This window comes from Trachurus trachurus, assembly GCF_905171665.1.
Source record: "Trachurus trachurus genome assembly, chromosome: 17".
Taxonomy (NCBI): Eukaryota; Metazoa; Chordata; class Actinopteri; order Carangiformes; family Carangidae; genus Trachurus; species Trachurus trachurus.
In genome coordinates, this window is record NC_139900.1 from 12,056,496 (window position 1) to 12,083,932 (window position 27,437).

The window sequence follows — 27,437 nt, forward strand, 5'->3', positions numbered from 1 at the left end:
TCTTGCTCCACCCAGTGAACAGGCTTTAATGACTTTGGCTCAGCTATAAAGGTTGGCTTACAATGCCTAACCTAGTTTTGTAATGAGACATTATGAAAAAGACAGCTGGATCCACAGCACGGTTCATTTCTTTTCCCCCCCTCACCTGGTAGAAGTTGGGCCAGTAGGTGCTGATGGCGAGCTCCACCTGGGCCCAGGAGCGTGTGGCTGGACCGGACACGTTCCAGACGGGCATCCCCATGGGGCTGTTGTTTTCTTTGATGTAGACGTTCAGGTGACCCGGGTGGCTGTTGTCTCGGCCTCCGATGTAGTAGTGGAAGATGACGCAGTGAGTGTCGTTCTCCTTCAGCTGCGGCGTCAGCAGTAAGGCCTTCTGCCCCGCAAACCGCCCCGAGGTGTTCACCATCATGAAGGCTGAACCTGCAACACAAACGAGAGGCGTACGTCGTAAGAGCTGAGAAGGTTTAATTGACCCCACTGATGCAGTTAGTGTCCCGCTAGTTCGACTCTATTATTCCACTCTCTCCCAACTCTTCAGATCAATAAATGTATAAAATAGCCCCCCAAAAATAATAAATATTGAAATAAACATGTGTACTAACATTCATGGTTCCCAGATGTTACATCCTATTTAGAATCTTTGCCTCTTTGCCTTTCCATCACCACACAAGAACTGAATTATCCCATAAAATCATTAGAATTTCAATCAGACATATATTTACTTTGTATTTAGTGCTAATCAGCTGGATAACATGTTATACCTATATTGTATGATGAGCATCAAAACACGTCAAGCATGTTGTGTTTCAATGTTTCACCACTGTTTTATTTCTCAAGCTATTTTTAAAACGGCGGAGCAGAGCCGCGAGATGCTCAGAGCTACGCTACGGAGGCTAATGGGATTTCTTGGTTTCCCTCATCAAATACAACTCCAAAACAACTCGGTCTTGTAACGTTCTGTTATTATCTCATAGCGTGGTGAATGTGCAGGTCACAACTTGTCCACCAGAGCATTTTGGAGTTGTTGGATTGTGTATTTGATGAGTTTGATGAGGGAAACCAAGAAATCTCATTAGCCTCTGTAGCATAGCTCTGTGCAGCTCGCAGCTCTGCTCCGCCGTTCTAAAAATAACTTGCACCGACAATTAAAGGTAACGAACCTACTCCTAAAAATATAGGGATTATACAGTAGCAATGGGCCAATTTGCCAAAATGTGGAACTATCCCTTTAATAATACCCTATATCCCATGGGTTTTAACCATTAACACTATTACAAGTTAGGTGGTTAATTACCAACAACCTAAACTGGGTATAACTCCACATTTTTGATTCTGCATTTCAAAAACTCAACATCACTAAAATCTTTAAAATAAGACATCAAACACTAATCTATGAGGATTACAATAGTGTTATTTCATAAGTTACACAAGACTTGCAAAAACTCTTGTGGTACAATGGAGGCTATGTTATCATTATTGCATCTGATTCTGTTGGACGTGTTGGTTTTCGATGCGACTTGTTAATAATAGAGCAGAAAAATGTCACAGACAAGAAGCAGATTATTAGCAGCAATCAAGTCCTCAGGTTGAATAGAAACTAAACAAAAGCCCTAATCTTATAAGAGTGGGCAGCGAGCAGGTAAATGACTGTGCTGAGACCTTTACTATTAGCACTGAGGATTGTAGCATGTGACCCTTAATGAGAAAACACTCCTATCATTGGATTGATGGAGACTCTCTAATCATTATCATTCATCAAAATAGCAGGACAGAGAAAGACTCATCCTAAAAACACTGGATATTTGAAACGTTTTTTTTCCCCTAAATGATAGAGAGAAGGGAAATGATGAGAAATCAATAAGTTAAAATCTATTTGCCGAGCAAGCCCCATTTAGATTTTATCGCTTTGGTTCAATATTAAAGGTTAATCTAATTCTCTCCCCTCTTGCCAATGAAACAGAAGTGAGAATTATTATATTGGCAAACTTTCAAGGAGACGCAGAACACATTCTATTCGTCATCATCCTATTTAACTTGGCTTGGTAATGAGATGGCACAAATGGTAACAGCATTTGAGCCGCAGCCAAGAGAGACTCAGTTTATGTTGAAATACATGTTTTTTTTTTTTTTGTAATAACTTGAAGGCACATTTTCGCTCTGAGGTGAGACAAACAACCTGTAGACGAGAAGCTCCGCTCTCCTTCAAGTGAAGTAGAGCCGAACCCGCAGAGGATGTGAATGTTTGTCAATAAATTTAACATCTGGCGATTCATTCAGATGTGGCATTAAAAAAAAATTAGGAGGGAGCGTGTTGTGGAGGAAGAGGAGGAGGAGGGAGGGAGGGAGGGTAAATAACGTCAAGTAAATCGGCAGGGCTCGGTCCCTGAGCGTGTCAGCCAGACAGCCTCTCACAAAACCCTATTTGTTCCATCAATGACTCGAGCTTGCCCACTTGTCTTGTTGTGCTGCACTTGTAACGCTCACCAATTCCATATGTCTCCAGCTTCAGATAACGAGTGGGGGGGCTCTGTCATGTTTACACAATGAAACAGGAGGAGAGGGAGCAGAGCAGGAGCAGCAGGAGGAGGAGGAGGAGGAGGAGGAGGAGGGAGTTGAGATGACACAGAGTCAGCCTCGTTGGCTTTGTTTGTCAGGTACAATTGAGCTGTTGCTTTATAATGAACATTATATCTTAGAAGAGAGAGACTGTAAACTCTTAATGTCTCTCCCATGCATAACACAGACCAGTTTAACCACGGCAATCATGTGGTGAAAGTACGTGATCCCACTTTAGTGTTTGTTTGTGTTCGCAGCCTGGAACTCATGGATCACACCTGGAATACAGAGCGTGTGGAGCCAGGGAGCTTTTTGCTGTGGATCAATAATAAACTGAGGCTTAAACTGGTTTCTGATCAGTTCTAACAGGTAACCAAACAAGAACAAGATTCATAAATTCATAATATTTTTCTAATTTTTCCAATCAACTCAAACAAATTGTGATAATCTGTGTCCAAAATGATCAATCAGTCAAAATCCAATTACAATTTCCTATATATAGGACGCTCAACACTTTATAACTATCATTTCTCATCATCTTAGTAAATATTATAATATGTAGAGCATTGAATTATGGGATTGTTAGAAGAAAATAATGTATCACGATGCATAGTGAATACATTTACACTTGGCTATGTTGGGAGAAAAAATCACCCTAAAAAAAGTAGTTTCATTGCAAGTTAACAACCCACAATGCAATGCTTCTTTCTTATGGCTGTAGTAGAAGTGCATGAATGTGGGGTTGTTGATGATGATGATGTCACACGACTTGTCGACAACCTGTTGAGCGTCTGTCTGTTGTGGTTATAATTTCGGACACAGTCATGATTGATCTGTGTGGCTGCATGAGAGGATGAATGAAGCACGCTCAGTTGTCATGGAGATATCTCAGTTGTCATCACGTGACCTAAAGCCATCACGGATCTGTCTCTATGACAACGTTCCACTGGCATCACATGATGTCAACCAAGACATCGCCATGACAACTGAGCCATCTCCATCCCCAGGAGAAGACGATATGGGATAAATAACCTACTGTACTGTACATGATTTAATTGAAGATTTAAGTTATATTTAGTTCATATTTGTATGTAACTTTTTGTCTGTTCACTTGTATGTTTGTGATTTCACTGGAGCTTTAATGTTCGAGTGTGTCACACGAAGACATTAATAATATCTCCCTGTGTTTACTGTAATAACAGGCACCTTTTCAAGTTGTGATTAGCTATTTATGACGGTTGGTTTTTCTGTGTTACAGATTTTCCTGCACAGCATGATCCCTCCGCTGTGATCCACCATTGTGAGCGGCACAACTGCTGTTCTCTCTGTGCTTTTTAATGTATTATTCACCTTTAGTTTGTCTCCGATTCAAGTGCTGGGCCCTAATTATTTCTGAGGCTACGCGGGAAGTTGTGTAACGTACACATAGAAGGGCAGGAGATGAGTCGACTTTGAGACACTTGTTTGTCCAACCTCGATCAGGTGCTTCAATGCGAGGGCTCCGAGGTCTCTTTAATAACATTCAGCCATCTGCTCTGGTGCTCAGGACTGTTTTTTTTTTGTTTTTTTTCGCCCCTTTGAAACACCAGTAACCCTGGGAGTGATGCGAACCAGCATTAATAATCAGTTGATGAATTGTTCGGTTGTAGACGACTAAGACACCGGCATCACCGCTGCATTTGACGAGTTAAACAGGTGGATTACTATTGGTTTCAAACTGCCACATTGTGACAGCGCTGCTTTTCGTTGGTAATTAGAGATGAACATATCAGATCCCTCAAGCAGCACTCGTATTGCTTTTTTACTACCATGCTAATGAAACAGTAATAAAACAATAGGCACCTTCAGTGTGTAGTCACTTCTTGTTTTAAAAAAAAAAGCTGAATGCAGATGTTGTTGGTATTTAAATGCACATACTTGATGGGGATACGTGTAAATATTAGACTATTTCTTCCCGACTGTCAGACGTCGCTGCAGAACTGTGGCTGCGAGGCCGTGAAATTCTTGTCACCGAATTTGAAGCCTGTAAATCGTCTTGATTTGGGTCAGTGAACCCAAACGCAACAGGGGGAAAAAGTCTCTGCTTCCCTCAATTATTGACCACCATAAAACATAAGAATACGGCATTTCAAGTGACAGTGTGACGCCTCATCGTGCTGCTATTGTCACTGTCTAACAAAAGATGACAGGGGAACAGTGATTGTCATTCAGTTTCTATGCTCTCTGAGCCTAATGACCACATACTGTGCAGGACCTGCTGCACCATGACAAACTAATTAGCCAGCAAGACTAAGAGCAAATTATAATGACACTGTGTTAGTGCTGTGCTAATGTGCTAGTGATGCACAAGGGTTTTTTTTCCCCCCCTCTCTCTTCCTCTTTCTCTATTTCTTGTGCCCAAACAATGGTGCGTTCAAGACCAATTAAAAATAGAGAGCTCTCGGCACACTCAAGGCCCGTCTCTGCAACTCTGCAAAGGCCAGTGCTCTGAGGTATTCAGGAGAACAGATTTATTATTATTTCAATGTAGGCCAACTTCACCTTAAATTATAGTGATTGCTGTAGATGGAGAACATGGAGAAATGAATTAGTAAAAGGGGGAGACGCTCCTGTTGCAGATGCTACATGTACTCAAGTTGTTCTTCATCACCCTGAGATCTTTTAGACATTATTAACAAGGACAGCGTGTGTGCATAAATAATGGTTGCTGCTACACAAATAAAATATAAACCATGCATTGATTATCATCAGACTGTCTGACTGTGGCCGAGCCCACAATTCAAAAGGTTGGTTTAAAAATAAAGTGTTTCATATTTGGTCTTGAGCCAATTTCTGTAAACGTCTGTCATTGAGTCAAGTGTTTTATTTTAATGAAAAGGAAAACTCTATTTTATACACATATATAACGAGCACTACTGCATACAGATCAGGACGTGCATGGTTACGAAGACGTGAGGTTAACACACCTGAATGTCAGACTGAAACTGACAGTTGTGGGTAATGTAGGAACCATGTTTTGACAAAACAGAGGAATGGGTGGAATAAAAATGGACATTATCTTTGGTTATCCTGCATCATGTTATTTGGGTGCAATGCTAAATCATTAAGAAACAGCATCTATGCTAAATTAAATGCTGTATTTTCTCTCAAAGTCTAAAAAAACTGACAAATATCTGGTCGGCACCAATCCGACACGAGCTTTCTACCAGGATGAAGTCTCTTCCAGCGAGTGCGAGCCCACAAATGTTCAGGTTCAGCTGGACGTTAAGTAAGCCAGAATAACAGCCTCGGTGGTTTTAATAGTATCATGAGCCATTGAGAGGGAACCGTGGACATACTGCAGGGGAAGGCTTCTTCCATCAGGTTAATCCTCCACCCTGTCAGGTCACTCACACTGGCAGAGCAGCTGGGAGTTGGTGGCAGCTTGTGTCAGTCCATATGGGAAGAAAAGTCCCTTCGGCTAAGACCGGAAGCATGGTGACAAACTGGTAATGACTAAAAGGACTAAACGCTTTAATTTCATGGGTTTTTAGCACCTAATCATTCAATAAAATAACTTTTTCGGTGGCCACGCTGGTCTTTCTGTCGAGGCAATGGGTCTTGTACATTAAAGTCTATTTATCTGAAGATAACTACTCTGACATTATCCGGAGGAAACAGGCAAAGGGTAATGACCATAATCCTTTGAAAGACTAACAAAGTCTTTTACAAAACAATCAAACTCAATTTAGAAATGACAGCTTTTCAGGATTACAACAATGTGACAGGACCACATCCTAATTTTATCTTTCTCTGCCCATGTCTTTAGAGGCTGTCGTTTCTTTTCTCTCGCTCTCTCTTTTTTTATTTTAAAGTCATTGTTGGAAGCAGGAGGAGGTTCAGGGCTGGTGGAGAGGCAGACAGAGACCCGAGACAAATGTCAGATGAATCCTATTAACCCCTTTCTGTCGAATTCATACTTCCTGGTTTGACTGTATAGGAATGGAAACACTCTGCAGACAAACCAAAAAGGTTAACCAGCTTCCAATGTGCAAATCAGATTTTCCTTTTAGACATACGGATCCTAATAAAATGCACTACACAGTGGAGAGACAAAGCAAAAATAACCTGAGCTTCTAAGTGCCTACATGACTGCGTATTTGCATATATGAGCAGTTTTTCTTAAAAAGAGGGAAAAGTCTTTTTAATTGAGATACAGTCTGATATAATTTAGTTCACGCACATAGGGTACTGTCTAATCCTGAGCATCAAAGTCTATAGGTTGAAGGTATTTAGATTAATTATGAGTTGAGTGATGGTCTGAGCGGAGGATATAATTTGCAATAATGACTAGCGCTCATTATTTCTCCTCCATTCAGGTCCTGAACTCTGTGAAAATCATTATGTGGGGGAAATCAGAATGAAGGGGCGCTCTTTAAACCCAAACCCTCAAGGTCTCATTTGCTAATAAAATTCACAGAGGTCACCGCCGCAGAAAAAGCACGGCGGCTGCTTCGGAAATGTCAATGAAGACAGGGCTATTCTCACTGTCTGCCACCAATCAAAAATGCTCTCGCTGTGAGGGTTAGGCTGTTAATGTGAACATCCGTGGCCTCCACTCAATTTCCCAGAACTTTCCCAGTGTCCTTTGAAACATGAAAGGGGCCTGATAAAATAACACTGAATAAGTTTGGGCTCTCCATATGAAGGACCTGGCAGGTCTCTTTTGACAGTGTCAAATGGATTCACCTGAAACCATCCATCATGCGCAACACGTTTCAGCCCTGTCATTTTCGTCGGGGGGAACAACTGACCCTTATTATGTTCCCTGGCAGCATCCTTTGTTGGTGCATGTCAATCAGCAGCAAATTCTTAATGGCTTAATATGTCATCTTAATATGCAGTGCGCACTGGTGGCGCTCCACTGCAATAAATGGGTCATATAATGGCCCATTTGCCTGATACAAACCCATTACACAACACGCAGCGTTTTCACGTGAGTCACCTAGCTGCATCATTAGCCTTAATTGCACATACCATGCACACTAATGGAAAAAGATACAGTATACAAATATGTCCTCCATCATAACAGGACAGTGTGCTGTCATAATCCTGTTTATAGTAATGGCAAAAAATCCTGTTTACTCGGACCACGGGACGCTTTTTAAGCCCACAAAACTCGCTAAATTGAAAATCACGGTCCGTCAACCCGCCCAAGGAATTAATTCATGAATTGATCAGACATTGTAATTTGTTGTTCCTTTTCGTTCCCTAATCATATAATGGGGTTTCTCCTTAACCCCGTAACCTTGCCAACGCCGTGCAAGGTGTGATTTTCACACAAAGTTGTGAATGGCTCAAAAGCAATTAGCTTATTTTCACAACGCGGCGCCCCTCCCTCCTCAACGGTAAATCTCATCTTTTGCTGATGTGATTTAAATTCTGATTAAATTTCTCACGTCCTTCAGTCAGTGGGTGCTCTCTCTCTCTCTCTCTCTCTCTCTCTCTCTCTCTCTCTCTCTCTCTCTCTCTCTCTCTCTCTCTCTCTCTCTCTCTCTCTCTCTCTCTCTCTCTCTCTCTCTCTCTCTCTCTCTCTCTCTCTCTCTCTCTCTCTCTCTCTCTCTCTCTCTCTCTCTCTCTCTCTCTCTCTCTCTCTCCACTCAAGTGGCTATAGCTTCCTTCACCTCCTTCATCTGAACGGCGCCGTAAACAAGGCTGGTTGTCCAGGTGAAGGCGGAGGAGCTTTGTCAATTCATTACCTCCTGATTGAAATGGTCAAAAAAGGTGAACGGTTTGCCTTTTAAAACGATCCGGCTTATCCATATGTAGCAGCCGCCCTCTATAAGAAAGGCACGGGTCTTGGGTTCAAGAGTGAGCTGCATTTGCATGAGCGCATTATGAGCCTGACAAGAAAGAAGAGAGAGGGAGAGAAGATCACCGTTACCCCTATGAACAACCTCCTTCTGCCAATGCTTCACCATTGTCTAGGTGTCTTTATCGACCCAAGGGCGCGCTATCAAAACAACAGACCCCGTGCAACAGGGAGACAAAAACATTCAATTTCTCTCCTGCAACATATTTAGCGCAGACATTAAGAATAAAACAATAAGTAATCTAGCCTGAGCTGCACTTGCCATTGTGCCTAGCATAATACAAAAAACACTAATTAATCTCAGTTAGAGGACCTTCTTTCTCCTCCTACTCTTGCCATTATTCCCCAGAACGAGTCTCAAGGGAGAGTCAGAGAGCAGCAGCCTACTGCTGGCAACATCCATGACACTATCAGAGGAGAGGCAGCCTCTGCACCAGCTGGGCCACACTAAAAACAGCTTCCTCCATAATGGCAGCTGGACAACCACCCCCAGCCCCCCTGCAGCAGCACCACACTGCAAACTTCCCCACGCGTGCAGCTTCAGCCACTCTTGTAGAGTGCAACACCACATTGGGGGAACTCAGACAACACAGAGAGGGGCGGGAACTACAGAAATCAAAACAGTTTGTTGATTTTTTGTTTTTTTTCTTATGGCATGATATAAAGTGTCTTTGACTCAAGTGTGGTAATTTGTTCATCAAATAACATGCAATCAAAGCCAATATCTGATTCTGACAGAAGTGCGTCCAGCTCCATCCTCCAAGGCAGAGTGAGTGTTGTCTTGGCTGAGATGTTTCTATTATCATTGCCCAGGACAGATGAGGCTTGTTGGTTTATAACGGGACCGATAGTGACAGTTCAGCCGGGGGTTTCTCCAGTTGGCTTGGGGGAGGGAACACGCCGGGGAGTGCCCAGGCAGACATGCAGAGCCTCAGAACTGGGCTGAGCCTCCCTGAAGGAGCCAAAGCATGCAATCAGAGCAGCGCACAGGCATAAACACGGCCGCTCTCTGTCCAGACGTAGCAATTAGGTTGGGAGAGGATCATCGTAAACAACCAGGAGTTTTTTAGGCGCTGCTCGTCTCCTCTTCTTCTTCTTTTTCGTGCGACCAGAAGGCTTGTTGTTGTTTTCCCCTGTTGTGTTTTCATTTCACTTTTTGCGTTTTGCTGCTCTTTTATTTACATGTTAACATGGAATCGGGCCAGTTTGGTCTTTGGTTGCAGTGTGAGTTTTTGTAGGATGAAGGCGAGTCCTCAGTGGGCTGACATCAAACTCTGCTCAAGGCCTCTCATGAGTGAATCCTGTACACTCACCACACTGACACAGCATCTTAATTCAGGATGTTTCCTATTGATTTCACAAAACTTTGATACTTTTTTTTTTTTTTTAACAGACACAGTCCAGACAGTGAGCAGCTGACTTCAACTCTAACTTTTAATAAAATGAAGAAATCAAATTACTGCATAGTGAACTTGACATTTTATTTCAGGGTAAGACTTAAGGTTTTTTTTTTTTATCAAAGATTACAGTAGTTATACCCTTTGAAAACTCTGCTTTAAAGTTCAGGGCTTTTTTCTTTATTTTACTTTTTATAGTTCCCACTTTTTAACAATATCTGTGCATGGCAGCTATGGTATGGTAATGGTTGGGACTTGGGAAAGACTGTGGCTATAACAATAAACTATAGCTAGAGGTAAGGTTTAGGTTAGAAAACTAGATTTTGCTGCAGCTCAGGAAAGATTGTGGTTCTGGTTGATATAAAAAAAAAAAAAAAGCCAACGACAGAAACAATCAGAGGTGTCAGGTTGTTGCACATCCTTGTTTTCCACTTGCACAGAGCACATTACCGCTGGTATTGGCATTGGATGTAGGTAATGGATGTAAAATATTAGGTGTAGAATTGTCCAATATAGATCTAATTTTTAGAGATATTGGGCTGGGAGTTTACATATACTCTAAGTGGTAGATGTAAAAGATTTTTTCCCATTAGCTGTGAAAACACAGCCAGGTTTTTTTTTTTTTTTTCCCCCATCGTTTAACATTCACATTGACATGAAGAGCTCTCATAGTGTTTTTGGACGGCCACTGTCTGGAGCCAATTTTAAAAAAAGAAAAGAAAAAGAGGTTTGAGGCAGAAGGACCGTCTGTTTGGAGCCCGTTTCGTTTCCATTTCCATCCCGGTACAGCAGGTAGGATAACAATCTGTTCCCCGAGTATGATAAGGTCGTTTTGTGAAGATTCATAAGTACAGGTTGAGAGTGAGGCAGCAATCAAAGGTGTGATAGCTTTTTTTCCCCCACCAGTGTGGCTTTCACCTAAATGCATTTCTACCCATCAACCCCCTCTCCAGTAGCCCTAAAACAATTTCAGCCGTCAAGTACTCTACATTTCACATCCCTTTCAATGCGGTCAAAGAGGAGAGATTACAATTTCGCGTGGCAGGTTGAGTGCTCGCGCTGAGAAATGGAGAAAGAGCTGCAACCTGTTAATTACGCGCAATTCAAGTTGCACAGGTAGAAAACAAGCCTTTCTGAAGTGTACTCAGACTGGGAGGCACAATCAGGGAGGCCTCTTTACCAGACATGGGTTTTTAATCAGATATGTTAAATTTAGAACATGTGCGACGTGTTAATTTGTAGGTCAAGGCTTTTCCAGATTTCGCTGTAACCTTTGCCCAGACTCTATGTGTCCTGACATTAATCAATTGCAATGGAAAAAAGTCGACACTTCCCCCTCCATGGAAAGTAATTTCTCCGGGGCGGTTCACCACACATCATCCTGATGCACACACAAACAGGTCTGGGCATTGGCTGCTTAAAATTAGTGAGGGCCTGCTAATTAATTCCCCCTCTGTCACTGGTGGGGGGGGGCTGGTGCAATCTATCTGTGATGCAGCCTTTGTGAGATTAGGCGTCAGATAGGGGAGGAAAACAATATCCATTAGTTTGCAACGCTACCTTTGTTATAACATGAAAACAAAAAACAAAAAAAAAGAAAAGAAACGTCATTCCATTAGTCTAATTCCTTAGGTACCTTCTGCTCGGTGGTGGTGATATCTCTGCATTTCAAATGAAATGAAAAGCGATCAATGGAACATTAAAGAGACAAATTGTGTGCGACAGACACAAAATGCAGGGAAAGGCATTTTAATTAATTTCAATATGAGGCTGATGGAAAGACTTCTTTAATTAAAATGGATCTGAGTGTTTTGATATCGAATGCTGCCTTTGTCTCAGTTCTTGTGAAAAGATCCTGGAAAGAAGTTGCATCAAAACAAAAGGAGAAGGAAAACAGCGTTTGTACTGTTTGAAGAGGAAGAAGAATATGGAAATGTTGTTTGTCTTACACGATTTAATGGTAGCACATGAACATATAAGCTGTGATCCATATTTATTAGTCTCGGAAACTAACGTTGCTTACATGGAGACTTACAGTATTTTCCAATTACAGTCAGATTTATAGCATCATTAGAAAAAATGTACCATGTGAGGCTGTATATCAGCAGACTGAATGGGCCACTCGATGATGAATTTCATGCCATGCAACGGATAAAAAACTGTCAAGTAAATGTTCTATCAAATTAGTTGCATGTTTGCATTATTGATTATCATTTTGGAGCAATATTAACTTACCCATACCCATATTAACTTACCCATACCCATTATTAACTATCACATTCAAAGGAGTTAAAATTTGGGAAAGTGTAAGTGTCCACTATCAATCTGATATAGCCTATATCTCAACCAGATTGAATGCTGTTTTGAATAAGCAGGGGAAAATATTCCTGTATGTACAAAGACACTTTGTTAAGGGGAAGGGTAATGAAAACAGACTATGTCAAAAGGTGCAGACTACTTCAGTGATGTATTCTCTGTATAGTGACAGACAGAATCATCGTTTCTCCTTTTCACTGAGCCGGTGTCACCGTCCTTACCTGAGGGCATCCATGGATCTGATGAAGGTTTCTCTCTAGTGTTGCCCTGCTCCCAGTCAAGGTCATCGTCTCTGCCTTGGCTGTACCCACACGCTGCCAGCGGCTTCTCAAAGTTACAATCGCCTGCGACAAAAGGAAGAAATTTATATGGTTATACATTTTTTCCATTAACTTGCAGCTCAAATGAATGAATAAATTAAATTCTCCTCTTTTTTTCCCCAGTGGTATTCATAATGCAATATGCCAGACAATGAGATGCATTTAAGTGAGACAGAGTGAAGGATTACTGTAGTAGGCGAGGCACAACATACATTACCATCATTAGCAACACGGCAGTCCAATTTCACAATGACAAGTATGAAGTGTCCAAACTCCATCATCGTTACGCATTATGTTCCCAAACTGCACAACCATCAGGGATAAACTGATTTATTTTCCTTTGCGGCCCCAGAACTTTGCCGTTCATGCGCCCTTACTCCACAGAGCCACTCTAATCCTTTTTACAAGCTGCTTGCAAAATGACAGCAAGCAACCATTAAGGCCAGGCTTCAACCAGGCTTGGCGTGTGATCGATTAATACAAATACCCCTTTATTCCTCACACCTTAAAGGCCACACAGAGAATGTGAGAGTTGAGCTTTTTTTTCCCCCCAAAGTGCTTTTCAGTCCACTCATAAATCTACAAAAAAAAGGCATGTCAAAACAATATGTGGCTGGAAAGGAGTCTGTACAAAGAAAATAAATGTAAAATGTAAAGGTCGCTTTTACACTGTGGGAGGTCATTTTCAGAGAAGCCAGGTGACTTAGAGGAGAAATGGACAAAATGATATACATGTAAAGCCTCAAATACATGATTATACATGTGTTTTTATTTATTTTTGTTTCATAACAGATGTGCAGCATATGTGCCCAAAAATGAATCCAAAGGAGTGAATTTGAAAATGTTTGCTTGCACATTGCTAATAAATTTCTAAACACAGATGACATACAAATTTTATTGCCTCTGGGAATGTCCTTTGCGCCAGAATCTGTGCCAGGCCAAAACCAATATCTCATCTCTTACAAGCTCCCTCTGACATTCTGCTGCATAAAGGCTACGAGCCGGGGTTTTTGTTTTCCCATTTATCTCTCCGGTGACATTTACAGTACAAGTGCAAATGAGTGGCCAAACGAGGAGAACACAGGATAATTAATATCCAGCTCCATAGGGCAGCTGCTAATGATATATTTGCTGCTTTGTCTGTTTTTCGAGGGGGTGGACATAGAAACTGGAGTGATTGCCAAAGTATCGCAGGTATAAAGGTTGAGGAACACAGGAGCTTGTGCAGAAATATTCGATTGGCTCCATCCTATGGTCTATAACACGTCACCATGGCAACCTGTTAGCAAGTTCGCTAACTGCACCATGTGCGTCAGTGTGGCTAAGGTAAGTGCTAATATGTGTGAAACATCAGGGAGAAGCTAACAAGTGACAGAGCCAAAAATAAAGAGCAAGGAGATGAGGGGTTCATTTCTCAGGAGTTAGCACATGAACTAGAATAACTGACTTGGATTTAACACACATACACAAAGAGTTCAGAGAGCTCTGTTTAGGGCGGCTAATGCTAAAAGTAAACAGTGGTACGCCAACATGTTAGACATGCTAAAAGCTCACTGTGGTGAGTCTGTTTGAGTGTGACTTCCACCCATACAGTCAAATGTTGATACAATTAACTGATTATTAGACTTCAGTCTCCAGAAATCTCCTCCACATGGCCTATGACTCTGAAGAAGCAGCTAACATGTGTTGCACTGTAGCTATTTTCGGCCTTTTACCAACAATTTGAAAAACATGTGAAACAAATTAACAGACAATGGGCAGTTGTCACAGTAGAAAGCATAGATATGAATCACAACATCGACGATGGCTGTCATGGTTTCCTGAAGCAATTTAATATAACCTTAATGTTATTAGTAAAAACCTGTGCTGTTGGCTCTATGACAAGCCAAAATGTCTGCCATGGTTGATTCATACGAACAGCGATAATGCGTCTTATCACTTAGTGTCACTCAAGTGTTGTTATGATTTATTGTAGCCTATTGTTATTTCAAGTGACTCGTTATCTTCTTTGGGCAGTTTCTTGTATGTTTCTATAAAATCATAGGCTATGGGCATATCTTATCTTATTAACTTCAAGTTTTAAGATTAAGCTACATTTGCTCTGACTACTTTATATCTATATAGGCTATTACTGAATATTTGCAGTGGTGGAAGTGACCTATAAGTGGCATTTACTTCAACTTTTAGTTGTTATAGTTATAGTGTTGTTTTGAAAACGTACTTACATAGTAATTAAACTAAATGCAACTTTACATCTCCACTCCATTTAATTTTAGCATTTTAGTTGTTGGTTACCTTGCAGGTTCAACATACAATATATAAAAATGTGATTTATCTCTATAGCCTACATTCATATCCATACAGGCTACAATAGTTATGTTTTCCCTCCAAGCTATGTTGCTGAGCTCATTAGCATTTTTTAGCAGCTGTCGTGTGCCATTGTATAATTGGGTGCGAGTTCTGTGGAGGAAGCTAAACAATGGATCCGCCCACTGCATAACAGCATAATACACAGCCTGTACAACCTGTGATGTTAATTGTTGGTTAAATGTAAAGCAGCAGAAACAGGTGGCCTAAAACTCATTCCCAAGACTAACTCAATTACCATCAACATGGCCTTCAACAAGACTCCTACCCTCAACAGTTTAGGTTGGAGCTGAACGGTGGCCACCAGTGTGGACCGACTCCCCCAACCTCCCTGAAGTGACTATGAAACTGTAGGCACATGAAGGCGACGCTGAAAAAGAGCTTGTACTTCATGCTCAGTCAGCTTCCTCTCTAAATAAATAAAAATCTCTGTGTTGCCAAGATGTAACATGGGGGAACATTAACATGAGTCTTTGGCTGCGGCGTCACAGGGACTGGCTCTGTTCCATCAATATTTTGACTCAATAGTTCCAAGATCCATAGCCCTGTGCCGCCCACCTTCCTCTCACAGCGTGGTGGAGCTCAAACAAACCCAAAGAGGTGGCTTTTATTGGTGTTTGATATTCAAATCGATGGAGGAGCGAAATGGATTCTGACTCAGTGGGTGATGGGAGAATTTTGAATGCTGAAGTGGAAGGGAAAAAAAAGCCATCAGAAAGAATATGCATAAAGCAGAGCCCATTTCTTGTTTAATTTTGAGAGGTTTAATTTTTTTTTTCCTTTTAAATGTCAACTCTGTGTTCAATAATAAATCAGGAAAATGAGAGGGGGTGAGGTCTCAATTTGAAACCTCATCCCTTCAAAAGACATCATTAACAGATCGGCTCTATTAATGATTCTCTTGTTTCTGAGGTAATTTGAATAATAAAGACATTAAGAAGAAACATTTAGGTTTCACTTGCATAGATTTTCAGTTGGAGGCAAAAAGAGATTAGCAAAAAATACATTATAAATATTACACATAACAAATATGTTTCTTTGAAGGTGCTTTATTTGCTCCTTTCACCAAACCTGTAGCAAATTGTAATGCTAGAGGCTGAAACAACGCCAATACTAGATAGGAACACCAAGTGACCATAAAGACAGGGCAACATGGTGTGAACAAGCAATAAATCAATTTGCATTGCTTTGATTGGTACACAAGGCTCTTGGTATCAGATTCCAGTATTGGGGAATTCTCCAATAATGCCTTCAACTTGCCATTGATCTGCCATTGAACTGTTTTGAACTGGAGGTAAACATTCAAGCATCTCGTTCTGGATTAGTTTTCTCTAATGTGTGACTTCACCAATCACATGTTGCATGCCATCAATACAAACTGCAGCTTCTTAAGTCAAGAGACGAAGTAGACGTAGTACACATGCATGCAGATGAACGCATCAATCAATAGCATCATAATAGTCCTTCTCTCTGTAGGAGGTTTATATCGCTGCCAGTGTGTGGCACAACCCCCATATAATCAGCTCCGACAGCTGCTGAAATAGATATCCCAACGAGAGGCTGCCAACTCTCTGAAGGAGATTTAACTTTCAATAAAAGCTGCTATGAGGTGTGGGTAGTCTGGGAGTACAGATGAATGTGCTCCACCCTGTCAACATTCCCCTTTCATGAGAGGCAGGCAGCTTTAGCTAAAAAGGTGGCCCCAGATATGTCATGAAACAATTTATTCCTGAGTGAGAACACACAATACTCTTTATATTCTCACGCAGAGTGCATTTCAAAGAAATCTATCCATCTTTTCCTGGACTGAGCCAGAGGCCAGAATCAATACCTCAACCCCTCAATGCTGGAGCCAATTTCTCCTAAAGATTTTCAAGTCAGACTTAAAAGGCCCTTTGTTATTGTACCTGTAACAAAAGTAAACTTTCAGCATTAAAAGCTGCGTGTGTGCGAGTGTGTGTGTAGAAGTTTGGTTACTGTGGTGCGGTAGCATGGATTCTAGTGAACGAGTGTGGGAGGGTTTGTGTGGCTGGAAATGATGTGATGTTGTAAAAGCAGACATGTGGTTAGATATCGAATGAAAAGATTTCTAAAAAAAAAAAAAAATTGTTCAGGTTCTTCACTTTTGAAAATGCTCTCCTAATTTGGTTATTTTCATTAAATAGATTTCAGAGAAAATTGTGGTTATTCAACATCCATTTCAGAGGCGCACATCTAAAAGCAACAGTTGGTTCAAATCTTCAGCTCACTCTCTAGATGATGTCCCTCTTATTTTTTCCATTTATTATACGCCATGCATTTGCAGCCAGTGAGACTAGCATTGAGACAGAACCAGTGTCTCCTTACTGTATGCTCACTGATTAAACATTATGTCATGTTTGTTTGCAGGCAACCAACTTTCAAATATGTTTCAATATACCTTTAATGTGTTTTCCATTTGACACGACCTAATGCAGAGGCGGAAAGTTTCTATAGGCAGAGGATCAACTCATAACTTATAAAGTACAGAAGTGGCGGCTGGCACCTTCTCCACAAGCGCATCTGTACAACAGATACGAGCTCCGACATACAGCAATTACTGGTCACTTCCTACCCAGTAATTTTGAGAGTTACATTTGACATATTACAAAGCAAGCAGATGAACGGCGGTGCCATTAATGTGGAGTGTGCTGCAGCTTCAGTGGCATCAGAGAGAGACTATCCTCTAAGGGAGGAAACCGAGCCCTTTTCCAGCATCACCGCTGCTTCAGTCCCAGTGGCAGATATCATTGCTGCAAGACCTCCTTAGCCCCTCTGCCAATTCTGCAATTACCAGCCATCCAACCTGCTCTGTCTGGCTAGGAAATCGCAGGTCTGCTCTTCGCCCCAATCTGCCTCCACGACTGCACTTGTTTTAACAAACATCTTGTCTGCCGGCGTCCCCGCAGACTGAAACCACAAGGCAATCTTGGGTAATTTAAAACCAATGTCGACTATCTCCCTCCACCACGGCCAGTTTAGAGCTTCAAAATCCTGCAGCTAAGCCCCTTAGGGACTGATAGGCCTTTTCACTCTGGCCCTATTTCACTTATCTATTGGCAGCTCCTGCCAAGTCCTATCTCTGTACTGAATTGCATGTATATATACTATCTGTTTGGGGACTTTGAACTGTGGGAAGGGATTTAGACAATCAATCTCAATATCATTATCAATCACGTCTTGCTGTTCACCACATTGATTCGAGGCGAAATAAAGAAGTTGGAGTGGAGATTTCCACTGATAATCTGCCTGGCTGAGCCATGCACTTGTCAGCAATGTTTTGCAAAACAAAACCGACAAACCACATCTATAGCGTAACAGAACCAAATCAGGGCAAAAAAAAAAAAAAAAGAGAGCAAGAATGTCACATTTTCAAGTTAAGACGGAGGAATATGGCTTATGATGTATGAAGCTATGAATATTTTGTTTTTAAAACACCACGCACAAATTCATTATTTAAAAAAACCCTTTGGCACTATATTTAGTTCAATACCTTCTCATTATAACAACCCCCTTTTGCCTTTCCAGGACTCTTTTTTTTTTTTTTTGTCTTGTCAGCCAAATATCAACTTGATGAATGTGCTTTACATCAGGAGTACAACATAGTTCCTGATCAAATCCACCCTTGTGCGCGGTTAGATGTACATCGAACATGACAGGCAGCCTTCTCCTTAGATATGCTAAATTTTGACAGATGATTTTGAAGCTCTGTACGCCAGCACCGAGCTTGACGTTCTCTTCTACCGTGCCTGTCAAGAACTTCCAGTAAATGACTTCAAATCCATCTCCATTCGGTATAACCTGCCAGGCACCAATTAAGATGAATATGGAATCTAACTCGGAGACATGGGAGATCCTTATTGTCATTTCTTCTCTAGGTAATAAAAAAAATTAGGTCTACAGGTTTTGTCTGCACGGCGACATTCATTGGCGACGTACGTAGATTATTAATATAACTATTATTATCATATCATGACGGTTTTTCATTTTAATTTTGATTTTCTGTGAAACTAATCTCAAATTTTGTAAAAGATCATTTACACACCCCCCAAAAAAAAAGAGTGCTCTCAAATGCTGAAGGTCAGATTTAATCAATTTCAGTGATTCAGTTTGCAGAGGTGGCTCATGCGCATCCTGACTTGACAGCAACAAGCCTGGTTAACAATGGCTTTTTCCTCTATTGTTCCCAGCATACTCGTTCTTGTCTCCAGCCGCAGAGAGAGCTACAGTCTGTCTCTCAGTGTCGTCGCCCTCCTGAGAGCGAGGGAGCGAGAAAATAAGGCTGTTTCCTATTCAGCTTAGTGCCTGTTGATACACTGAATGGCAGAGGGAAATAGGCTTGTTTGGATTCCCATTTTCCTGCGCACCCCCTCCCCCCTCTCCTGAAATGATATGGTGACTGAGCATAAAAGGCACTCTATTAAAATCACTGTTTATTTGTTGCACAAGTTAAAACTGCAACTGAGGAGAGGATGCGTTGTGTTCACTGATGTGAGGAAAAGCTGTAAAAAAAAACGCTAAGACTTCACTTGTCAAACATCCTAAATGAAAAACAAAGAAATATCCTGCGTGCGTCTGAACGCCCCCGCTGCTGTTGATGTGCATCCTGTGCTGCAGAATCAGCTCGTGAACACGGTTTAAAGTGGAAATAATCCCCCGCATTGATTCACAACGTAGCTCAATGCTGCTGGACTGGAAATTTAAACTTCCTCCAGCTCGTTTTTTTTTTTTTTACATTTGATCCAGGTGTGATGGGCCACTGGCCTGAGCTTCAATCAATGACAGGCAGTATGAGAGAGGGGAAAAGATGCTCTGGTTTCCGGTGGAAGATAGACCCAGACCTGGACGGGGGGAAAGAGAAAAAGGAATAAAGGCCTATAGCCTGGGCTTAAACCCCCTTGGCTCACTCCAACAGAAAACAACATCCCTATTCCACAGTGGATGACCCTTCAGACTTGAACCACTTCAATCCTCTCAGAATCTGCTAAGTCAACAAACCTTTGAATTCTGCCTGAGGAGTGAAACAAAGAGGGGATGAAATGCTAATGTCAGTATCAGTAGCTTTACCCCTCTGAGTTTCCCAGAGTCTAATTTGTCAAACATGCAAGTAACAATGCCAGAAATTAGCCCAAAGGGAGATTTCCTCCAGAGGAGAGAATGATTATGTTTGATCAGAGAATAAACAAGAACATTAACATGCTTTGTTGGTTTTCCAGAAGTGGAACAAATGCATGTTTTTATGTGTGGAGGAGGGAATAATTCAAGGTTGAATGTCAAAGAATTAGGAGATCGCTAAAGCTAATTAGAAAATGTAGAAGAATAGAAGAAAGGTTGAATCAATCCCTCCTGAGAAGGAGAGAAAAATCTAGGCCACGAGGCGACGCTTGCGCATTCAAGGCAGAATTATCAGCTTGATGAAATATCATTACTTTGCTTTTGGTGTCGTGACATATCGTCAATCACGCACAGGCGGTGCGTTTCATCCCTCGCCCACATAGACGGACGGACGGGTGGACGGTCGGCCGTGATCCAGCTTGGCAAGTCTGACCAACGCGTTGGGTTGGGAGCGCCGGAGCACCAGGTGGAGGCTGGAATCCGAGCCCAGGTGAGAGGTTACGGTGCTGATCTGAGCGTCGACTTGACAGGTGTGGCTGAAGAGATTTCAATCCCAGTGGGAGCTTTTTCAAAAAGGTGCCGTCTTAGGGTCTTCACCTGCGCACTTCAAACGCGCTCAGACCCTTTGTTTCTCTGCCGAAGCCCCATAAATCAGTTACCTGAAAGGGGAAAAAAAACCCTGTGGCCATGCTTAATCCTCCGGGGTTGGAGGGAGCCGGGGTTTGGAAGGCTGGAGGCATACGAGGCCTCGCTTTCAAATTTACAGCATGTGCTCTGGTTGTGCTTGGCAACAGGAGAGGCTGGAGACTGGTCAGTTAGGAGGGAGCGGTCTCATCTCCCTGAGTTCAACTACAGCCTCCGCTCTTCACAGCCATGGCATTTTAAGACAATGCAGATAATTACGCCAATGAAGTTCATCAACGGCATTTGTCATGACATTTCTCGCTTATGTAAAGCAGCTGACACAATCATCATCCACACGATTTTTTCTTTTTCCCTCTTGTAGCCTGAAGTCATTGTCTGAAACTGACATTACACTTCATTTCCACTGTGTCAAAACGCTGCCCAGTATCGCAGCTGATTGGCAGTAATTAGGTATGCACTATTAAGACTGTCAAAATGCACGAGTTATGTGTAAATACAACAAAATGTGAGTTTAATTTAACCGCTTTCCTCTCCCAGTACTGATTCCCTCACCCCAGCTCCTGCTAGTATTTACTGGTTTTAAGATCTGTTCACCTAAATGTGTGAAACTCATCGACATCCCTGCTGAGGAAGGTGACATGAGGCCGGGGAAAGCTGTGGCACTTGGACTGGCGGACCACCATTAACAAATGAACACAACTGATATTCATTAAGAGTCATTATGAAGCTGTAACAGGCTGCAGCTGCTTAGCTTAGCTTATCATAAAGACTGAAAACTGTCTCCCAGATGACGGCCCTATTGTAGCTACTGATAGTAAGAGTAATAATAAATGCAATGGGCTGCATTTATTTCATTATTTATACATCTTGGTCTTTGTTGCATTGAAACATTGATATGTGATATTGTAATTATAAATAATTGTAATCTATAATGTCCCAACTGGTTTCCAGTGGAGGCTGAACTGGGATTAAAATGCATTGTGAGTGACATTATTTCAGTGAACCCTGCAGAAACCTTGATTACTCTATATCAAATAATGGTAATAATGACTTTACTCACAAAAGCACAATATAGGAAAACATTAAACAGCTCAGACGAATAAATGAAATATACCTATTCTGCATGAGCCTTGGCTGCTAACCTACTTTTAATACGATAATAATGTGCAGGTCACCTCTGTGCAGTGAGTGACAGACTACCGTGAGACAAATGAGACTTTTCAGCCGGTTTGTTATCAATTCTGACAGTAAAGTGGTATGAATAAGTCAAGGAAACAAAGGAATTCCCTGAGTCTCATTAATATTATTAATTTTTAAATCCAATTATTGTATGATGGCTCGTGACCTATTTTCTGATTTAAGTGTCCTATCAAAACCTCACACATCATGGAGTGGAGAGAAACCTTTAAGGTTTTCCAATGACTCTCCAGCTCCTGCAGGTTCTTCCCATTGGGAGATTTTGGGTTTCCAGGCTCGGCCGCCGTTCTGCCGTGTCCCCTGCAGGAGAATATTATGATCTAGCTACTGTAACATCCAGGTGAATTATCACAGGTATTAGTGCGGAGCACACAAACTTCCAAGGCCCAGCACCTCTCTGATCTCTCGTTACACTGCAGGTTTTTTCATTAACAGCGTGACAAACGTCCGTATAAAGTCACAGTGCAAGCACATTCTGGGAGAGGAGGGAACTTACACTGGGCCAGTGTGAACACAAGTCAGAGTTACTGTGCAAAATAATCTGATCGGCTCAGTGTATGAATAAAAAGGCTGTTTCAAACATGAACAGGAGAGAAGGAGCACTATAAATAACTTCTGCTGCTCTTTCTTGACCATGAAATTCACAATATTGATAATACATACTTAATGTCTCATCTACAGTACAACAATCCAGGCCTGTAAGATCCAAATATAATAAAAATGTTTTTAATTGCCTCTTTTATGTGGGTTAGGGGTGTTAGGGTTAAGGTTACCACCACACAGCAAACCTTAATTGTTTTGGAGATGTTACAATCGTAATAAATCTCAATCAATAAAACAGATTAAATCAGCAATATGGCAATATTCTGTATCTTTGTCCTCTCCATTTAACAGCCGCTTGAATATTGGTACTTGGGCTCCTTTGATTTATATCGAAAACACTGCTCTTGAAAGTGGGTTTTTACTCTTTCTCTGGCAACTTACAGAGAAAATGGTGAAATAAAGAAATAAAGACCCAGTGATGAAAATAAGCCATATAAAGTGTGCTGCTTCAACACATGGAAACTTCTGTATCCATTATAAGACAGCAGTTTCATCGTCTTCAACCACCGGAATAAACCTGTATTCCCTCTAAAAAGGTCATACAGTACATGTATGCAACAACACATCTGTAAATGTGCCAACCCATAGCCATGTCAAGTCTGTGTTGAAAAGGTCAAATCAGTCTGATTCACTGTGCGGATAAGGAACCAGAAAGGGGACGTGGTTAGATTGCATTTTAAAGTGTCAAGTGTGTATAAAGAATGATGCTTTGAGTACTGCAATCACCAAAAGTAACAAAAAAAATAATAATAATACACAATTTTCCTACAGGTCAGGGTCCTGGTCCGTGGAAACACTTGACAGGTCGACATTGAGGTAAAAGTCTGAAGTCTAAAAGGTACTTTAAGCTACATAACCTAAAATAGTCTAATGACACATATTCAAGTGCTAATTCATGGAACAACAAAAGCTTACACTCTAAAAGTTACAGCCAAGCATCAAAGAGACTTAAAAATAGATGTAACGTGCACTTTCTTCTTCTTCTGGGTCTGGTCAGCACATGTGCTGTACGGCATTTTGAAGGATCTGTCATTTGTTGAAAGCGTCTCTCAGATCAGGAGAAAAAAAAGGAGCTTTGTCAAGTGCGCTAAGTGATAAAGGCGACAAAGTATCTGCTTTGGAAGTGTAAGTCAACAGACACATTTCTGTGACATTTACATTCGCTCGGTTTAATGTGGCATGCTGAACAGAGCTCCTAGTCGACATGTCACGAGCGCTGCCTGGCTCTGAGAGAAAGAAAAATACTGTGAGACTCAGTGTCCATAATTACATACCGCTGTATAGGCTGCATATATAGGTGAGCGGGCAAGAAGCTGAGCGAAGGATGTTAGTCATCAGTCACTTTATGTTGTCGCTGCTTTAAATATCACTTGTGTAATTTAGTGAATGCAGTTATTTTCCATAACGGTGCGTGGAGTGCTCAGTAAAACTATAAGCACAGAGAAATACACAAGAATAGTTTCAACCACAACAAAAAAAACCTTAACTTTTATCTGCAGTGTCTGGAGGCCAATTAATCACAAAAACAATGGCATGTGTCAATCTGTCCGTGCGATCCCATCGGTCCCTCAGAAAATCTGTCATCGTCTGAATGACCACAAAGGTCGTGACACCCATGATACTCGTACATTTGAGGAAAACGTCGGATCCAGTCAAACATCACGTTGAGTCGTCTGCTCTGCTTGACCATCCCAGAGGCCTTTCGGCCTATATTGGTTTGGCCAGAGGACCCAAATCAATCACAAGACCAGGAGAGCTGCCAAAGCGTTCTTTCACACCCCAACACTGCGGCACTCACTGCCATGTTTAGGCTATTTTGACGTGGTCTCAGAAATGTCACGGACATCAGCAGGGACAGCGCGCAAATGCCGTGGGGCGAGTAGCTGTCATGAATTTGAGCTGGAGAAAAAAGAAAAAAAATCAAAAAAAAGGATGAGACAGAGGAGGGTTTAAAGATGATAAAGACATGATAAAATATTTTATGACAGAAACTATTAATCGCAGAAGCAATAACAAGCAAAAAAGTTTCGTTTCGTATGAACCCAGCAACGTGGTCTCCAGTCAGGTTTACATCAAATGCTGCTAATCCGGCATCGTGAATGAAATGATCCCTTTGAGGGAATCTCACTGTAGCACAGATCAACAAATTGAACTAAACCGCAAAACACACAAAAGTGCCTCCAGGCAATGTGAGATTAGTGAGAGAGTGGGAGAGAGAGGGGGGGAGAGGAAGGGAGAGAGGAGGAAGGGGGGTAGAGGGAGGATAAAGACAGGGAAAAGTGGGTGGGAGCGGGGGTGGGGGTGGGAGGGTCGCTCGATCCTACAAAAAAAAAAAGCTAGCTTCAAGACTGCTGAAGAATCGACCGCAACCACAGGGTATCGCCTTCGATGCTAATACACAGAGAAACACAAGACAGACGCACACGATCGCTCTCATTTATACATGAAGATGAATCCATTAAGACAGAGAGACAGGAAGATACAGCACAAAGAGACTGAAACTGGTGACAAGTCAAAAAAAAAGAGGGAAAAATATGAATAAATGAGCAGGAAAAAATGTGCAAATGTTGTGTGATGATGAGTTTTACAAAACAAAGTGAATCATCTGCTGTGGCCTTCATAGTCACCAGATCTCGACCCGTGTGATTCATCTCATCTGACCAGAGTTGTTTTATTTGCGAAGGAGCGTTATAGCCTGAGCTCGTGCGGTGTCACCATCTCATTCGAGTCACAGAGCTGAGATTTTCCTCCAAAACAAATCATTACCTGACGGATTTTTTGATAATCTGGGACAATTCAGATGCTGATTTCTGTCACTGGAGAGTTAATGATGATCCATGAGAGACTCAAACTGGGGCCCCGACATCTTACTCAGACACTTCATGTTGGTTTTTCCTTTCAATTTGCCACTCATCATCTGTTTTTATTTGATTTCGTGTCATTTGAGAAAGTTGTGCGCTTCAATTTATGCCTTTTTTTTCACACAGTCACACAAACACAAGGTACAGATGGTCCTGCTGTGTATCTTATTATGTATATACCAGTGATAATAATCATCAGATGGCCTTGGTAAAGAGAGAACAATAATAAAAAATATATAAATAAATAAATAAAAGACAGTTTCACATTCCTGGATTTTACTGTGTTGAATATTTACATGGAGACAGGAAGGAAACCAGAAAGTTGTTTTCCCCACTCGTGACTACCGAAAGTAAATTGGAAGCTTTTTCATTTGACCTTGCGTAGCCCACTTCCATATGGCAAAGTGAATCTGAGAAAAGTACATGGTGTGATTACACAAAATCTGGTCAGTTGATGTTACTCCAGCATCCAGATGTTTAAGTGAAAAGCCGACAAGGAATTTTACACTATGACCATCTGTAGTGCTGACCTGACATTACCGGCGGAAAAAAAAGAAAAAAGCTTCTGGCTTTGAAAGCATCTGAATTTGCATTTCCAGCAATTAAAACTGCACTTATTCAAAATACAAACATGGGATTCTGTGAAGCACAAACATTGGAAACTTTTAACTAACACTGCGGCACTTGGGATAAACCATATGCATACACAAACAAACAATGCACAAAACACAAACTTATCCAGCAGATTGAGAGTTGGCAAACTTCCCACAGCTTCCACACGACAAATCTGAATATGATGATAACTGGCGCCCGGGAAGCATTTTGCTCCTTAAAAGGAAAATCTGAACATTCAGCTGTATTTCCAAAAGGATTTGTGCATAAATGCATTATCCATCTTGTGCATAAAATTAACAAGCTGTGCCTCATTCTGACATTCACGAGCTTTCATTTTCTAATGATTAAGGTGCGAAGTTGCAAAGTAAGTGGTAAATTTAGCACCGGATCATTTTTGTGGATTGTGCCTCTGGCTTCGGCTCGTAAATGAATTAAATGTGTGAAACTTTTCGAGAAGCATCTTCCATTTCACACACACATTTCATTAACCTGGAGTTCATTCATTATTGCTGTGGGTGTGGGGGGGAAGCAGCAGCCCCCCGATATAATTGCATTACTGGGGTTGTAGGGCCGTGGCTAATTACTGGCTGAGAACACAACATAGGCACTTAGACATCAGTCTGATGGAACAAACCACAATGGTTTGTGACAAGAGCTGTCCTCCCTGGAGTTTCAGGAGAAGACATGATAGCACAGTAATTCATGACTCATAACAGAATCACATCATCTCCATAGCATGGAAGATGACACAAGGACACTGAAATCATTTGACAAGTTTACTACAACTAAGCTGGGAGAGCGGATCTGACAGCGAACGGCTCAAACACCAGGAACAAGTCACAATTTGGAATCGTTTTAATCAGCACGTTCAAGAAATCCACACACAAAAACTGTTGTGGTGGTGATGATGCAGGTGCAGCAGCAGCGTGGTTGCACTATATTCACACTGAGTAAACTGGCTGCGAGCCACACAGCCACACGCTATGGTCTTATTTCAGTTAATCTGTTTACGGGGAGCCTTTGAGTCCCTGCAACTGGGTCTCGCTGGTCGCCAGAATATCCCAGCATTATGTGCAGCCTCGCGTCCACAGAAAAAAAACAGTCGACCTGCAACCAACTAAGGTATAGTCAAGTCAAGTCACCTCTGATCGCTCCCCCTCCTTGCACCCCCTAAGTGAGGCTGCACTGAGCTAAATACTAATGTCAGCCATAGCCAATGTCTGCATGCTAATGCCCAGCAACGTTAACAACTTAAACAACTTTAGTGCTGTGTTGTGTTTAGTGCCAAGTAGCAAATGACAGCATGTTTGTTTATTCGAGGTATTCAGTCGTTCATTTTATATTCTGAATGTGAATGTCTGAATCAAATTTGACAATTCGCCCAATACTTGTCATATTCACACTAATGTCACAAATATCAGCATCGTGTAGCAGTAGTAATAGTAAAGTAAGCCAGGAGGATTCATCCCCTTAGCATCATGAATCACTGTACAACACCTGAGGGCAAATCCACACAAGTTGTTAAGGATACTTCATCCTCAAGCAAAGTGGTGGACTTAGTTTTAACACTGGCATT

General features: G+C 41.6%; 1 protein-coding gene across 1 annotated transcript in view; it reads right to left on the bottom strand.

Annotated features, from left to right (window-relative positions):
• LOC311000849 (receptor-type tyrosine-protein phosphatase mu) overlaps window positions 1-27,437 on the bottom strand; it is a gene marked incomplete at its 5' end in the record, with an annotated part of 166,989 nt that overhangs the window by 118,792 nt on the left and 20,760 nt on the right. The window contains 2 exons of the mRNA XM_083991711.1: window positions 146-420; window positions 12,342-12,464. Coding sequence (XP_083847837.1) covers window positions 146-420; window positions 12,342-12,464 — 398 coding nt within the window. The remainder of the gene's footprint in view (window positions 1-145; window positions 421-12,341; window positions 12,465-27,437) is intronic.